The 17,864-nt window shown below is 32.9% G+C and overlaps 1 protein-coding gene across 1 annotated transcript in view; it reads right to left on the bottom strand.

The window, feature by feature from the left end:
- Positions 1-6,675, bottom strand: part of LOC105162258 (uncharacterized methyltransferase At2g41040, chloroplastic) — a 7,991-nt gene extending 1,316 nt beyond the window's left edge. The window contains exons 1-7 of the mRNA XM_011080253.2: positions 6,314-6,675; positions 4,957-5,057; positions 4,739-4,879; positions 2,942-3,023; positions 1,461-1,654; positions 1,201-1,312; positions 73-177 (exon numbers count right to left, since the gene is read on the bottom strand). Coding sequence (XP_011078555.1) covers positions 73-177; positions 1,201-1,312; positions 1,461-1,654; positions 2,942-3,023; positions 4,739-4,879; positions 4,957-5,057; positions 6,314-6,466 — 888 coding nt within the window. The 5' untranslated portion in view covers positions 6,467-6,675. The remainder of the gene's footprint in view (positions 1-72; positions 178-1,200; positions 1,313-1,460; positions 1,655-2,941; positions 3,024-4,738; positions 4,880-4,956; positions 5,058-6,313) is intronic.

Genomic DNA, 17,864 nt, shown 5'->3' with positions numbered 1-17,864 from the left:
AAAGCAAGATGACGACATGCTTCAGTAATCAGAAACACAGGGTAGGAGTCATAGATTTGTAAGAAGGATCACCTGTCTGAAAGGCCTCAACAAAATAGGGGTTGATGAACTGATTCTAAGGAAAGTACTTCCAACAAAAACACCACCACTTCGTAATATTCGATTAATTTCAGCAACCTGACATGAAGCAGAAAGAAGAAATCAAACGTAAGGACTGTAAGTCTGTAATTCTGATATTACAAGAATGCAGTCAAGAAACAAATAAGGGAAGGCAAACCACATACCAAAAGTTCGTAAAGCAAAAGAACAAGAAAAGGCAAAGTACTAAGTTAACAAAGGCCCATTTCAATCTAAGAATTTAGTCAGTAACATACAGTTGATTCAAAGGCTTCCATCCTAAAATAACCGAAGTCACTGTATTTCAAGTAGTTATTTGACTAACTCAGCGACAGCGATATCACATATAACCAATGACCATGTCATCTTATGGGCTAACAGGCAGAAAGGAATGCAAAATAAGATTTAATATATCTAGTGTTCTCAGTCACAGCCAGATTTTTTTCCTGAAATATAGCATGTGAAATTCATTGCCATAAATAAGCAGCTGTGAGTTCAAGAACATAGAAATCTGCTTAGTCTGGCTATGCTGTCCTTAATCAGCACCTCATCCTTAGCCTGGCTATATAGTATTTAACAACTACCTCATTTAAAAGTTTAAACATTAAATGAGGCTGTTATTCAATAATTAGGGATAAAGTATTAACAATTTCAATTGTTTATAACACAACCATTTGAGGTTTGTGGGACCTGATGCAGGCATTAGAGTCAAGAAAGGATGTTGGACCAAGACAGATGATCCTAAGATTTTCACGCATAAATGGCACTTCTATTTAATCCACACTTATTTGACAAGTGAAATTAATGTTTCTTTTGATATCTAGGTAGATTGAGTATTCCCTTGATATTTTGTGTACAAGTCAGTATCTAAGTAATTATGATATTAGTAACAGATATATAGACATTTTTTAATCATGAATTGTTGTTGTGCCATTTTTTCACAAAAGAACCATGCTTTGTACCATAAAATGCAACAGAATGGTGGATTATCAAAGAGACAAACACTAGAAATTCAAAAGTGAAAAAGAAAAAGGGTCATATACCCCCGACAAGTAGTTGGAATTTGCAAACTAGAAAACTTACAGCATTTGAAGGAGATGGCCAACAATGCAAGGCAGCACCAGCATGAACGGCATCAACTGAACCAGATGGAAAAGGAAGTCTAGAAACATCAGCTCTCACAAGTGCAAGATTACTGCATTGATTTGAACAATAAATGATTGCAAAATTTACTTCCATCAAAAGAAAAGAAAGAACTTACTGAGGTCAAGAGAAAAACTATTCCAAACATCCATATTCCAAATAATCAGACATACAAGGGAAACAGAGAAGAAAATACTCACGAGCTTAAGATAGCATCATCATTTTTTATGAAATCATAACACTGACGAAGCATATTTTCAGAAAAATCAAGTGCAATGACTCTTGAATAGGCCCCCGATTTCGCAAATTTCCTGGAGAACAAACCACTGCCACAGCTCACATCAACAAGGACTCCACCTTCAGCTGGCTTAAAATACTCCTGGGCCATATTGAACTGCATGGAATATAGCAAGAGAGTTCCTTGAACTCAGTAGCTTATGTGGGTATGCAGATGTGATATCAATCAAAGAAAATACATCATACTTACATGTTATTCAGGTTAAGTATTATGTGCTAAAATGCTTTCTGGAGCATTAAAAACAACAAGATAGTCTGACTATAAGAAATCAGATAACCTAGTCACAGAAGTAAATGTGATTCACAACATAATGTAAGTTCAGCACATAAAACAGAAAGCAGTATGAGCAGAATGAAAATTAGTGTATGTTTAGAATGGTAATTTGAAACACATAAGAAATGCAAACATTAGTGAAGTAACACACTTATCTAATGGACATTTCATCCAAATACGGGATGAAAAATAAATAGATAAACAAAACTAATGGTTCGATAAATGCTTCTTTACGATACATTTACAGGAATTTATCTTCCTATTTTCAACTAAATAACGTTTTGGAAAAATAATTCCGTTTATTTATTAATGAAGACTGTCCTCTACTGGTACAATCAGTTGGATGAGATAATAAGCAACATCAAATTCTACACATAGATAAGGTATATAAGAAGTCAAAATGAATTTAGGATCGATTAGATAAAGTGGTTGCAGCTGGGTCTAAAAGGGCATATGATCGGAGTGAAATGCAGACATGAAAAAAAAAAGCTTTAGAGTACAGGCATGAAAACCTGATATACAGAAGACAGGGGAGCATAGGGAAGCCAAGGAACATGCAGAGTGGAGAAAGTGCCAACATAATCTTAAGTTCTCTTCCAAAGTAAATATATATAACAGCAGGCATCTCTGCCCAATTAAAGCCTATCACTCATTGTTCCTTGCTACCTCAAGGTAGCCTAGTGCTCCAGGATGACATATGGAGGAAAATTTGTAAGCCACACCCATTTGAGATCAGCAGAACATGCCAGATTGCATTGAAGGGACATCCAGTGACATTTTGAGCATAACAAACATATAATAAATGTAAAGAAAGAAATTAAGCACATATAACAATCATATATTTTGGCTACTTCAGTAAATGACAAAACTTTTTCTGGAACAGATGCATTGAAGCATAATATAAAGATATTAATTAAGCATACAATCAAATTTCCACAATACATACATGAAAAAACTCAATCATGATATTTTGTTCCATACCCTTTTGTGTTTCCCTTCTTTGAAAGTGAAGGCATCATAATCAATTCATGTCTACATACTACCTCCATTCTACAGAGTTTACTGACATTGTGTGTACTGGGTTAAAAACAGGAACTACCAAGAAGTTACCTCTTCATCCGGACCAGGGAAACCACTACGGTTAAAATTTTGACGCCAGCCTCTCTCATATACAAATGAAACAAGTGGACTCCTGAAAAAAAAAAAAGAAAAGGGCACCAGCATCAAACTCGAACAGTTTCTTTGCTCCAAATACTTGATACAATTTTTCCATGACATATTAAATACTTGCTATCGTCTATAAAAGAAAAGGAAGAAAAAGATGCGTAAGAGCTGCAAAACATTGTCTAAAGGTTCTCATGAAGTACAAAATCCTGATGATTGTCTCATTTGCAGTTGGCCTGGTTAGTCATACTTGGTCACTTATGGATAAGCCACGCTCTATTCACTAGAAAGTTGCTCTTAGGATCTTGAAATATATAAAGACATCTCCTGGTAAAGGGTTATTACTCAAGTAACATGGACATGTCAAGCTAGAAGCTTATTATGATGTAGACTATGTCGGGTCCAAAGATGATAGGAAGTCTACCTCTGGGTATTACACCTGTGCGGGGGGAAATCTTGTGACTTGGCGTAACAAAAAACAAACTACAGTTGTTAGATCAAGTGCAGAGGCTGAATATGAGGCTATGGCTCACACTACTACTGACGTTTTGTGGTTAAGGAATCTATTAAAAGAGTTAGGTGTCACATACAATGACACTTATCCACTAGTTTGCAACGCTGTAGTGAGTCAGAAAATTTGCACTCCCTTTACTCCTTTTTCAGAGCAAAGAACATGTAGCAAGGCTTTGGGAACACAACAGTTAATATATTGTGCAACAAGTTGTGCATGATTTATACATTTGCTCCAGCTTGAGGGGCAGTGCCGGAATATTAGAATTTGTAATGTTAAGATCTGTACATATCTTTGCTTGGATCGGACAATCAGTATCTTTGATAGTTGTCAATTAGTCGTAGTTATCATTTAATTCCATCCCTATATATAGGGTTGGAAGAATCAAACAGTATACAATATCTCTCTTCCCTTTCTACAAAGCGAAAGATCAAAATATTGAGGTAACCATGCCTATTGTCATTCTTACTTGTATTGGATATAAAGATATCTTAAAAGGAACTACAGGAAACCAAAAAAAAAAAAAAAGATAATTGTCATGTGCATAATGCCCTTATAGGAAAACATTTTTTTGTATATCTCAAAGCAGCAATTAAGATTGATATCTTTCATGTATAAATAAAACAAGGGAGTGCTAGGGGAAAAAATAGCACTTGACTGCTACATGGCATTCCAGTTTGAAAATGAATTTTCACGTAGCTTATGTGAGTAGTGTCGAAATGAAAGTGAAAATGAATTTTCACGTAGCTTATGTGAGTAGTGTCGAAATGAAAGCTTTCTCGAAGACAATGCAAACTCGCTACCATCAAATTATATTTTGCGAGGGCTAGGCATTCATCTTATGTGACGTGAGTGGATGGCAAGATTCTTCCACAATAAGCAAGAACATAATATATGGATGGGACAATTCATTTTCTGGAGTCCAGACTAGAGCCCCATGTGAAGAGTAAATTTTGAATTTTTTGATATTGATGATGCCTTGCCTTGTTATAAAATAAAGCAGAAGTTACTTGACAGATCCAAAAAAAATTCCTATAGAGAACTCAAAAGAGTGTACAATGCGGATATCACAACCTTTTGACATTAAAAAAACATGAAAAAGTATGAAGCACACTATGATGATCAATCCAAAGTGACTTCATTACGAGAATAACTGCTACATGTAATTTCGGTATGATGAAACAGCAATAATTTTTCCAGAAAATGAGATTATGATGATTAATATTTCACACCTGAAGAGCTCAGTCCCAGCTGGTTTAAACTCATTGTACTCCTTTGTCCCAGAAGTAACAGTGAGATCAAGATAGATGTTTTTGCTCGAATAGGACTTGTTGCACTTCCTACATTTGAAACCAGACCTGTAGATTGCTGGTCTGCATCATGATAGCCCGGAATTAGAAAAGCACCATCTCATAGAACAAGCTTTACTATTATTTCAAATTTAACTTACAAGTTGAAACCTGAAGGGCCTTTTCTTATTAGCGGCTCATAACAAATGGGGCAAGCAAACAAGTCAACATCTGTAGTATCTTGGGCTTCAGTTGTTAATTCCTATCAAGCATAGGAGTGCCCAGTTATTTAGCGCAAGGCAAAGTCCTCAAGGAAAGATTCTTTTCTTTTAAAACATAAGACCAAACAAGTATCACGCAATGAACAAATCATGCGCCTGAATTTGAAGAACATGATACAATTAAACTCTTTCTTATGGTACAAAAGGTTCACTATGGTACATTGCTATAGTTGAAAGAGTTTGAGCGTGATGATGTAGCATGCTTATTTTATCAGGATGACCGAGCCTACAAATAATGCATTCCTTAGATTTGAAAACTGATAAAAGCTTATATGTAATTGTGGGGCTACAGTTGGGTCCATCTACTGTACTATTGGTCTTAAGAAATATGAGCTGTACTGTCATGAATAACATCTAAAACGCTTCTCTTAGTGCACAGAGCATGCAACATCTCTGATCTAAACAAAATACATTTTAGCCTATACCATCCATGTAGAGGAAAATTTGAGTGAGTTCTGGCATGAATAATACAAAGCAAGCCTAGATAATCAATTGAAAAACATCTAAGCATTAACTTCTTCACAAAACTTCGTGGAACTAGTGATCCTGCAAACTTTATGATCTCAAATTGGGCTTCCATTTTGTAAGTTATTATTAACTGCAACAGGCATCAGGAATCCCCAGACTTTAGCAATCTGAGTTTACCTGTAATAGAGCCTTAGAGACATTAAGCAATTGTAATATACAAAGCGACACCTTTATCTAATGCAAAACCAACATTCTTGTGCTGTCTAATAATTCTCCATCAGTTCAACCACAATGTTCACATAGCATGGCAACATCATTACCTAACAACTCCTAATTGGAAAAATAAAACTGTAACAACTCATAATTCAGTAACTACCTATACTTTATTTCCTTGATACATCAAAAATAAGACACGAACTGAATGAAATCAACAATTAGTGCTACAAAACAGCAAAAAGGATAAATTATTTCCCACAAACAAGTTCAACAACTGAACCACGTTTACTTATCAGTGCAAATGAGCAATAACACTTGCTAATTTAATTCAAAGAACAAATATTTAGTCTCCAGATTCCAATCCTTTTTCCAGAATCTCCATCTTCTTTTTCTATGGTTTTAGTGAATCCAAGCAGAACCCAGTACCACATGCCCATCCAACATTCTTCCCGCGCGCAACCACCTCCACACACAAAATCCAACATACACGCATTCAAGGACAAGCAAGAAAACTATAGACATAAAGCGAGTCAAGAGCGAGCAAAAGAAGTACGGGCTCCAGAGCAACAGCAGAGCTTGCTCGGATTCTTGCAGAACAGACCCCGGGAGGAGGACGGAGCCGGGAATCACGAAAAAGACGAGGGTTCCTCGGGAAGAAAGCAGAATTTTGGTAGAAACGGAGAGAAGCTTGAGCAGCGACGGCCATACCCTACGGCTGATGATGGTTGGCTTCCCTTGTCTTCTTGCTTGATGATCCTCTATGCGATGTATATACATACACACACAAGCCTATGTATATTGGTGATTTCACCAGAGAGAGGAGAATTGGAGGAAATTTCTGATATTTTTGCTTCATTTTTTGTGAATGTATGGTAATTGTGTGGCCAACGAAGAGGGATTTTGAATTTCTGGTATTGTAGTTAAATTATGGGATAATTTCATACTTCAATACTCAAACTATACCTCGTGTCCAATTTTAGTGCCTTAAATTTTTAAGTAATCAGATTTGATACTCAAAATTTATGATATTTATCCATATGAACACTCTTCCTTAAATTACTCGTAAAAACAGACGGTCAACTCAATTTTGGATTGTAATTAGGCAAAAACTTATCTACATATGTTTGGATGTCATTCTAATAAGAATGTTTACGTGAAAGAATGTATTGTGAGTGTGGAATCGAGCTACCATTGAAAACTTCTTAAACCAAAATAAATTCAGAAAGAAGGTTTTGGGCATGTCTTAAAAAATAGTATTAAATAATAACAAAATAAAGTAAATAAGAACAAAGCATCTATTTATCTTGTCTTCAATGGTAGTTCGTAACTACACTCATAATATGTTTTTTTTCACAAAAATATTCTCATTAGACTAACCCGTACTCGAATTTGAGTAAGATGGAAACTGATCTCTCCTCATCCATCTCATTTTTTGCAAAATTTTCCTCAATTCCTTTCTTTCAGCTCTATTTTGTGTGGTGAATGAAAGGATAACCAAACATGCCAATGAGGAGCTCCCATCTAATTTTTTTCTCCAAAATTGGGTTGATTGTTTGTTCTAATAATTCAATGGGGGTATTCAGATAGATGAAAATTATAAACGTTGTGTACAAAGTTTGATGATAGGAAATTCGGGGGACTACAACTGAAATAGGGTATACTTTGGATATGAAAAGTGTAATTATCCCTTTAAACTCTATATTTCCACAACTTCGGGTCGTTTGCTCTGTGACATAACTTATTTGGGTAATAGGATAAAGAAACAAGGATTAATTACAATTATATTTTCTGAAAATGCTAAATTATACTTTCTCTAAAGAAATTTTGAAATTACACTTACACCCTCTTCAAAAATTCTTTTACACCTGATCTCCTTCCGTTAGGGTTTGAATAGAAAATCTAGACGCAAGCAAAGAAAAATACATAAATTTTTTTTTTACCCCTCATTTAACATTCTCATGTATATTTTTGTATTTCTAAATAAATAAACATAATATATATATATGATGTGAGGCTACATCATTATATTTTTCTTTCATAAGTACAAAATTATTACATGAAAGCGTTAAAATGAGAAATAAAATTAAAACCTTATGCAATTCTTTTTGTTAACATTAATATTTTTGTCCAAATCCTAACAAAAAGAGATCAAGTGTAAACAATAAATTTTTGGATGAGGTGTATATATAATTTCAATTTTTTTTTAAAAAAATATAATTTTATATTTTCAGAGAGCGTCTTAATATAATTAACCCTAAAAAAATTAGTACTAATTGTACTATATTTACTTAAACTGTTTTGGTTGAATAACTCAAAAATCCAACTATTTAGGTTGAGTTACTAGAGAGAAATAATGATTTGCACCGGAGACGAGGATAAGATTAAACCTAAAAAAGCGTATTGAACAATTTATCCAACTTAATAATAAAAAGTAGATAGGGCCTTGAGTTGGTTCAATTTGAAGTTTCCTTTCTTTTATTTTCATTTTCCTTCCTATCTTGGGTTGGAGAGACAATTTTTTGGATTAAATTCTCTATTTTAAATTCTGTTGCATCTTATATTTTCATTACATATACGCGCTATGTGTAAAAATTTAATACCATTTATTTTGTCTAAGACAAGATGTTATATATTTTGTGAATATGTATTAAATGTAGCAAGAATTTACGTCATTTGTTTGGTTGTGTTTTTATTTTTAATTTTTACTCTATCAAATGGTGACGAAAGCGAAACCAAATTGGTTTATACTTATTTTCATTAGAAATGTTTTTCTATCATTCATATATCAATTATTATTTATAGGACTTAATTTATTTTTGTAATATTGCAAATGAGTAAACTATTTCATTTAAAAAAAAAAAAAAAAGCAGCACTTTAGTCCCCATGTCTTTTTCAAAATAGAGCAATTACATTCCCCACCCGATTTCATGTAGTTCACGCACTTTTCCTTCAATTTTATTTTTTAATTTTTAATTCTCAAATTATATTTTATAACCTCATTTAATAACGGTTTGATCTTGGTAGATCAACGATGTAGATTTTATTTATTTCTATTAACCATTAAAATTTGAACAAAAAATAGAAATTTAAATTTAAATTTGAATAATTATAAAGGACTCAATTGGTATCTTAATTTCAGTATTAATGTCACGTTGCTATATGAATAATTACAAATGACGTAATTAGTACCCGAGTTTAATTATGAATATCACTTTACTACCCAATTCATATTTTTTATTTAATTTTTATGTAATGGCTAATCTACTATTAGATATTAAAATAAAAAATAATAAATATATCAAAAGAATTACATAAATTTCTATCGACATATTTTGTCTTTAATTAACACAATTGATTTTCAATTCCATTTTAGTTATCCAAATTAATATATTTTCATTATTTTGATACTTTCTACTATCGTTGTCTCTGAATGTATATAAAAAAACTCATTATTAAATAACTTAAATTAATAGTCAAGTCCCGAGAAATAGAAATTTTCATCATCAAATTTAACATATTTCTTTAGCATTTAGTAGAGATATTAAAATTTGATTGCAAAACTTAAATATAGGTTCAAAAGTTTCGATTTTAAATTATTTTTTTCTAAAAGTTTAGAATGTAAATTCAACTTTTCTATGGTTGCAATGTATTTTACATTAACTTTTCATATAATTAAGTACTAAGTTGTGACTCCTCTTATTTAATTATATTAAATATTATCAGTTTTAACAAATTAATTTATGATACGAACGAAATTTAATATTTTTTTACCTACTTTTATTTTAAAGTTTATTTACAAAAAATTATTTGAGTTAATTTGGGATGAAAATTTTTTTATACGAAACTTGTTTATTTAAATTGTAAAAGTTAGAAAGTCCCAAATATATTAGGAAATAAATTATTGGTTATGATTCAAATATATTAAAACTTTAAAGGACTAAATTGGAACTTTATAAAGTTATTAGGGTTAAATAATATAAGTTTAGAAATTAAGGGACCAATTTATAATTTTAATAAAAATTGTCAAACTTTAAAAAAAAAGAAAAGTAAAAGATAAATAGAAAATCCAAGAGTTTGATGCGGTGGTGGGTGAGGACAAGGACACACGTGTTCCTCTCTCAACTTCTTGTGTCATCTATATATATATATAGAAAAAATACAAGCAATCTCCTTATGATATCGCAAATGAGCAAATTACTCCCTTATGAAAAAAAAAATACCGATTTACCTTCCTGTATTTTTTAAAATATAACAATTTAACCCCAAAAATTTTTAAAATGAAGCAATTTACTTTCCTGTATTAGAAGGTAAATTGCTATATTTTAAAAAGTATAAAGAAATAAATTACTATATTTTTCTCATACAGGGATAATATGTTCATTTTCAATATAACAGGAAGTAAATTGCTATTCACCCTCTATATATATATATATAAACAAGAGAGAACCTAATCTCATTTGTACATTGAAATAACAGGAACACGTTCTTCTTCAGCAACCGTAGTGAACAAGTACCTCTTCTCTTTTCTTGCTTTATTATTTGATTAATTATATACTTAAGTAGTTAAGTTTTAACCAATAGATAATTAACCTCTAATAACTCCCCTATTTAGTTAATTAATTGTTTAGATATATCTATATTAACCAGTTACAATTAATTAAATAGAATTAGTTAATTAATTATTAGTATTATTTTAACTACCGAACAATTAGTAAACAATAAGTTGATAGATTTATTTTGTTATCTTCTTCTAAGTTCTAAATTAATTAAATTAGTTACAAAAAGTTTTGAATTTCTTCCTCCAGATACAGGGGATAAAGCGAACAACTCAGGATTTAGCTGGCTAAAAAAGAGATCGAGGTGGTTAAGAAACAAGTCTAATGATTAGGACATGTATTTATTCCACTTATCACGTTATTATTTCGTGAACATATTGATGTTAGGTCGCATCTCAAGTATAGGGCTTAGAGAAGGGGTTCTATTTTTTTTTTTTTTTTTCCGGGCGTTACATAAGTAATGCGTTATCTTATTGATATTATAAATAAAATGAGTAGATGTTAGGTCGCATCTCAAGTATAGGGCTTAGAGAAGGGGTTCTATTTTTTTTTTTTTTTTTCCGGGCGTTACATAAGTAATGCGTTATCTTATTGATATTATAAATAAAATGAGTATAAAAAAATAAATGTACGAGATATTTTTATGAAGTATAATACTCAAATATAAAAAATAAAAATCGGATTCAAATAAAGAAGAATATATTGATGAAATTTTATTATTTTGGTATATTTATTATTATTTTTATTCATTATCTAAGGATAAATCGTTATTACATAAAAAATAATAGAAAAAGAAATAAAAATCATGAATTGGGTATCAAAGTGGATGAATAGTGAAACTTAGGTAGAATTTTATTATTTCTAATTATTCGTGTACCAAAGTGATATTAATAACAAAATTTAGGTGTCAATACAAATTTTACTCTGAGAGAAAGAACATGCAACGGCGTGGAGAGAGGGAAGGGAGGGTGAGGTGCTTGAAGGGGAAAGGGGAAGCGACGAGGGGGGAAGGGAGAGGGCAGGGGAGGCGGCAACTGGAGAGGGAGAGGGAGGGGTACAAATTTTTGGAAAATATAAGTTGTGCCGTGGGCAAACTACTGTTTTGAAAGCGAAACTTTGGTGTTACCATGGTGTAGATAGCGTAAATTGTTCGCTCTCCAAGGTTAACACAACTATAACTCTCTAACACGTGCACTCGTGACAGAGAGCTCAGAACAACAAACACAGAAAATCAGAAAAGAGAAGGAAAACTTGAGAGAGCAAAAGAGAGCTCGGACTGTATGAATGAACCAAAGGAAGAGAGCTAGAAAATTGTGTGAGAATGAATTCGAAGTGAGGCTATTTGCTTGGTTGGTTGAGAAAATAAGCCATTAGACTCTTATCAACAACCAAAAATTGGCCAAGTGGGGAGGATTTTCCTCAACCTCCATGACTTGGTTTTGCTCGGTATCCAAAACCGAGAAGAATGAGAGATTTCAATGTAATTTCCTCAAAGAAGAATATAAATCGTGCCCAGCCCCGTCCGGATCGGGACGGAAAAGGCGGGCGTGCGTGTGTGGTAATTCTACCAAAATCCATCTACCCACACTTCTCATTCCAAAGAAATAAGTTAATTCAATATATATGGGAAAGAAAGGACTTACATACCTATGTGGGACAAGACAAATAGCATTAATCATTTCCAACAATCCCCACAAATGACTAATGTAGATGAAGAATATGATTTTCTGAGTGAACGATAAAGTATACTTAAGCATTAATATCTTTCGATTGAATTAATGTATAGTGAAGTGAGGCAATCAAACTTGGCTAACGAGAGTGATATAACTCTTGAACTTTTGATAGCTTAGATTGAGACCCCCACAATCACATATAAATTCCTTGGTGTTCGTTGTTCCGCGATAAAAGTTCTGAGCGCTATTAATGGCCTTGCGCTAATGCCTTGAGTTCTGATGAGTGCTCTAGAAAGAACTTCCAATTTTCTTTCATAGAAGGCGACCCACCTTAACACCCATCGTGATAGCTTCATCAATGTGTACGTGGCAAGGAATGAGCTGCCTACTCAATAAGTATAGCCAATCAGTCTATATATATACACAGACAGCAATTCACATACAAGCAGTCACATCGACTAACGGTCATTCGTCATATAGCAACATCAGATATAAGCAGTAATACATACTCACAACTGTAAAACAATCCACGACATAATATTCAACGTTATCGTTTATTAGTTAAGGGCCCCACTTACTCTAGTTGGAGTACTTCCGTCAATTCGCCGGCCATCATCATATCATATACAGCACAGGATACCCGTTGTATGTGATATCCCCACACTCTTTTACTTCAGCTGTGTAGCAATATCAGCACAGGACATCACAACAAACATGATACCCCCACACCACCCCAGTGTGTAGCTAACAGCACAGGGTATTCCCCGCTGCCCGGAATACCCCGATACGCTTCGCGCCATAGTGTCTAGCTTAATTCATATATTTTTCATATCGCATTATCATTCACATCATCATAAATCACATTTTCATAAACCATTGACTGTGTTCCCAACTAGGTAAGCATCATCTTTTATTTTAATACACGATCATCATTCTGTTCTTTATAATAATTACTCCCAATTTGATTCATACAACAATCAATTATACAATCATCACATAATCATATCTCGCATGTCCTTACATTACAATCACATAACCCACAGTGACAATTTCATCAATGTTATAGTAATCTAACAAATATCCACAACTAATTATATAAGCAATCAATATACGACTCACGTATATAAATATAAAGCCAAGTTCACGATCACATCCAAGAACCAATATATATGATATATACAATACTACACATATAGCTATATATATAAATCCAATTAGCTATACTTACCGTAAATCCCAAAATACTTCGATTAACGAGGGACTGCTCAACCCTCTACTTTGTCGTCACGTCTATAACAAAATATTATACGTATAATCAATATATTTAATTTACCAAAGAATTCATTTAATCAAACCCCTTATATATTTATAACTATCGTTTTTAATAACATCCGTAAATGAGATTATCATTAAAACCTCATCTTCCATTTTTAATAACATAATATTCTTTAAATATAATTTTTGAAACATTTTTATGAATTTTCTACCAATTTATCGTTGCTATATAATTTAATCAAACAACAATACATAAAATTACATATTTGGTTAATCATTCCGATGAAATTGTGTAAATTAGCTATAATAATAATTAAATCTAACAAATCTAATATTTTAATTACTCAACCATATCATTTTTATATCTAATGTGATATTTACTTTGACACTAATTTAAATAGCTAAAATCATAAAGTACTCCGGTTAAATGGTACGTCGCTCAATATAATTAATATTTAATAAACAAACTAATTAATTAATATAATTATATAAATTATTAAAGATTAAATTTCCAAAATTCGTACCTCTGTTTCCCGTAATTGCGTGCGTCAGTGTGTGTGTGTGTAAATGTGAGTGTGTGTGTTCAATTAACATACATATATATATGTTTAATCGTGGGTTAGGCGGTGGCAGCACAAGCCACTGCCCACCTTTCAAATATTATAATGAATTTCAATTTAATCCGTTCAAATTTTATTATATCCCAAATTCAATCTATAATTTATTTACTAATAAATCGAAATTTATAATAATTACCAACTAGTCTCCCAATTACGTGAAGAATTCTTCGGATGTCACAGTAAGTCCTTTCATGAGAGGATCTACCAAGTTCCTCTCGGACCTCACATAATTCAAGGAAATTATCCCATTCTTTAGAAGTTCTTTTACTGCTTCATGTCTGATACGAATATGTCTCCTTTGTCATTGTAAGCATAATTCTTGGCAATTCTAATAGGAGCTTGGGAGTCACAGTGTAGAGACACTGGCACAATTGAAGCAAGGTCACATCTTCCAGTAAGTTTCTCAGTCACTCTACTTCTTGACTACTAATTCAAGAGTTATAAATTCAGATTCCATAATAGAGCGAGCTATACAAGTTTGTTTTTGCAGATTACTAGGAAATAGCTCCCCCACCTAAAGTAAAAATCAATCCACTAGTTGAGCTTACTTCATCATTATTGTAACCCAATTTGCATCACGAAATCTTTCTAACACTGCTGGAAATTTATTAAAGTGCAAACTCAAGTTTATAGTACCCTTTAGATATCTCAACAAGCGACGTAGTGCATTCCAGTTTTATTATTGGGATTATGGGTATACCGACTTAGTCTACTCACAATGTAAGCTATGTCATGTCTAGTGTAGTTCATGACAAACACGACACTCCCTATGATTTTTGCATACTCAGCTTGTGACACACTATCACCTTTATTCTTTTTTAGATATACGCTCGGGTCATAAGGTGTTTTGATTGGTATCTCATCTTGACCATCGAACTTGTCCAAGATTTTGTTTATGTAGTGTGACTAACAAAGAGATAACCTATTTTCAGTTTTTCTAATTTTAATGCCTAGGATTACATCAGCTTCTCTTACATCTTTCATGTCAAACTGTGCTGATAATAATCTTTTAGTTTCCTCAATTATATCTATGTTGCTGCCAAAAATCAGCATATCATCGACATATAGGCATATAATAACACATTCTGCCCCAAACAATTTTGAGTATACACATCTATCTGATATGTTTGTTTTGTATCTATTAGTTTTTAAGTATGATAAAAAAATTTTATACCATTGTTTGGTTGCTTGTTTTAGTCCATATAGTGATTTTTTGAGTTTACAAACTTTATTTTCTTAGCTAGGTACCATAAACCCTTCTGGTTGTTTCATATATATCTCTTCTTCCAAGTCACCATTTAGGAAGGCTATTTTACTCCATTTGATGGATTATAGAATAGCTAATAGTGCAACTAGAGTTCTAATGATTGTCATTATAGAATAGCTAATAGTGCAACTAGAGTTCTAATGATTGTCATCTTTGTCACAGGTGAGTATGTGTCAAAATAGTCTATGCTTTTCTTTTGTGTATAACCGACAACCACAAACCGTGCCTTAAATTTGTGTATTGACCCATCTGGTTTCATTTTCTTCTTGAAGACCCATTTGCATTTTATAGGCTTACTTCCTATAGGCAAATACATTAAATCCCAAGTATGATTTAACGATATAGAATCTAGTTCGTTTCTAATGGCTTCCTTCTAGAAACTAGAGTCTATGGAGTTTATTGCTTCTGTATATATCTTAGGATCATCTTCAACTAGAAACATCGAAACGAAGTCTTCATTTAACTTTCCTTGGTCTTCCGTTAGGAAAGCAGTTAGAACGTCTGGTCCAAAACTATAATCCGTTTTTTTATCTTTTACTTCTTCTAGGTTTATTTCACAACAAAATTAGAGGAAATTAACAAAGGTTTGTTGCATGAAGGGGCTATGTCTGTTCTAGTAGTTTTAATCAATGGAAAAACTAGTTCAAAGAATTCAACATCTCTTGATTCACAAAGAGAGTTATCATTTAAACACATGAATCTATATGCAACACTATTTTGGGCGTATCCAATAAACACACAGTTAAAGATTTTAGGTCCTATGTTTGTTTTTTTAAAATTCTGGATATGCTACTTTATCTAGACAACCCCACACTTTAAGAAGTTTAAAGTCAGGAGCAAACCTTTACCATAATTCATAAGGGGATTTATTCAATTTTTTATGTGGGCTCTATTAAGGATATAGCATGCAGATAAAATTGCTTCCTCCCACATATTATCTAGCATACCTGAGCTTAAAAGCATAGCATTCATCATTTATTTTAGAATTCTATTTTTGCGTTTAGCTATGCTATTTTATTGAGGTGTATAAGGTGCACTAATCTCATAGATTATTCCATTGGTCTTGCAAAATTCCTTCAAGAATTTAGTATTTTATTCTCCACCTCTATCAAATCTAAGTCTTTTAATCCTCTTGTCTAATTGATTTTCAACTTCAGACTTAAATTTCATAAGCATTTCAGCAACATCATCTTTTGATTTTAATAGATAAATCCTAGTATATCTAGAAAAATCATCAACGAATGAGATATAATATTTTTTACCACCCTTGCTTAATGTGCTTTTGAAATCAGCTAGATCCGAGTGAATTAATTCGAGTAATCAGTATTTCTAGATGTGATACGTTTAAAAGATTTCTTTACGTATTTTGCCTCCACACAGACTCCACATTTAGAGCATCCATTTGTGTCAGAAATATTTATAAGATTCATAATTTTCAAGCTTTTAATATAGGAATAGTTCACATGTCCTAATCTACCATGCCAAATATCAATGGACTCCACCAAATAAGCAGAACTGGAATCCATTGATATTTGGCATGGTAGATTTCTACGTAAAGCCAGCTTTATTCAATAATCTATCAAAAACTAGATTTCTACGTAAAGATGACACATATAATACCAGAAACTTCATTCAAAGCAAGTGTTTTGCCAAAAGTAAGTTTAAGGAAGATCTTTCCTTTACCCAAGACTCCGACGGTTGTAGAGTTCCCTATGAAGACACTCGCCATCTGTTGCGTCAAGAAGTTCATGAAATAGGGCTTTGTTGGAGCAGAAATGCCTGGATGAGCCAGTGTCTAATATCCAGTCTTCTTTGTTCTCCACTAGGTTGGCTTCTACAACTACCGCAACATGATTTTCGGCCAGGTTGACTTGTGGAGTAGATTGAGTGGCTGGTTTTTGGTTTCCCTTTTGTTGATCCTTTCTTTGATAGCTAGTACGCTTTATGTCCTATTTTCCCACAACAGTAGCACGATATTTTATTCTTTTGGGTCTTATCGTTAAGTCCTTTGAATGTTTTGTGTTGATTGTTCTTTTGAAGGTTTTTTCCTTTATTCTGGTGAAACCTGTTTTAGATCCAACAAACTCAACAAGGTTAGCTTTAATTGAAAGAGAGGAGAGAGGAGTTTCCTAATCTTTCAGGCGATTTGCTTCTTCCATTCTCATATAGCCGATCAATTCTTGAAGGTTTAGATCCCTTTTCTTGTGCTTCAAATGGTTTCGATATTCATTCCAAATAGGAGGGAATTTTTCAAGTAGTACATTGGCTTGTAAAATCTCACACATTTTCATGCCCTCGCTCAGGACTTCTATCACTAGGTTCTCGTATTCGTGGATTTGGTCCATTATAGGCTTCTCATCGACCATTTGAAATTGGAGCCATTTACCAACGACGTACTTTTTTCTTTCAGCGTCATCACCTCCATATCTTGCCTCCATTATAGTCCAGATTTCTTTGGCATTTATAGTTGACAAACAAGTCGAACAGAGAATTATTCATATGATTAAGCAGGTGACCTCTCACCGTTTTATATGTTTGTCGTATTTCAGTTTTGCCTCGTCCTCAGATTTTACGGTTGTTCTGTCTGCGGAGATCGCTGCTGTAGTAATGGCAAGAGTGGAGACTTCTGCTAGAGTTTTCGGTAGATTTTGGAACAACACATAGTCCATGTCCAATTGTTCGAAAAAATGAGCAATTTCTGTGACCATCGTTT

This window comes from Sesamum indicum, linkage group LG5 (assembly GCF_000512975.1).
Source record: "Sesamum indicum cultivar Zhongzhi No. 13 linkage group LG5, S_indicum_v1.0, whole genome shotgun sequence".
Lineage (NCBI taxonomy): Eukaryota > Viridiplantae > Streptophyta > Magnoliopsida > Lamiales > Pedaliaceae > Sesamum > Sesamum indicum.
This window is presented reverse-complemented; position numbering and strand designations above follow the sequence as displayed.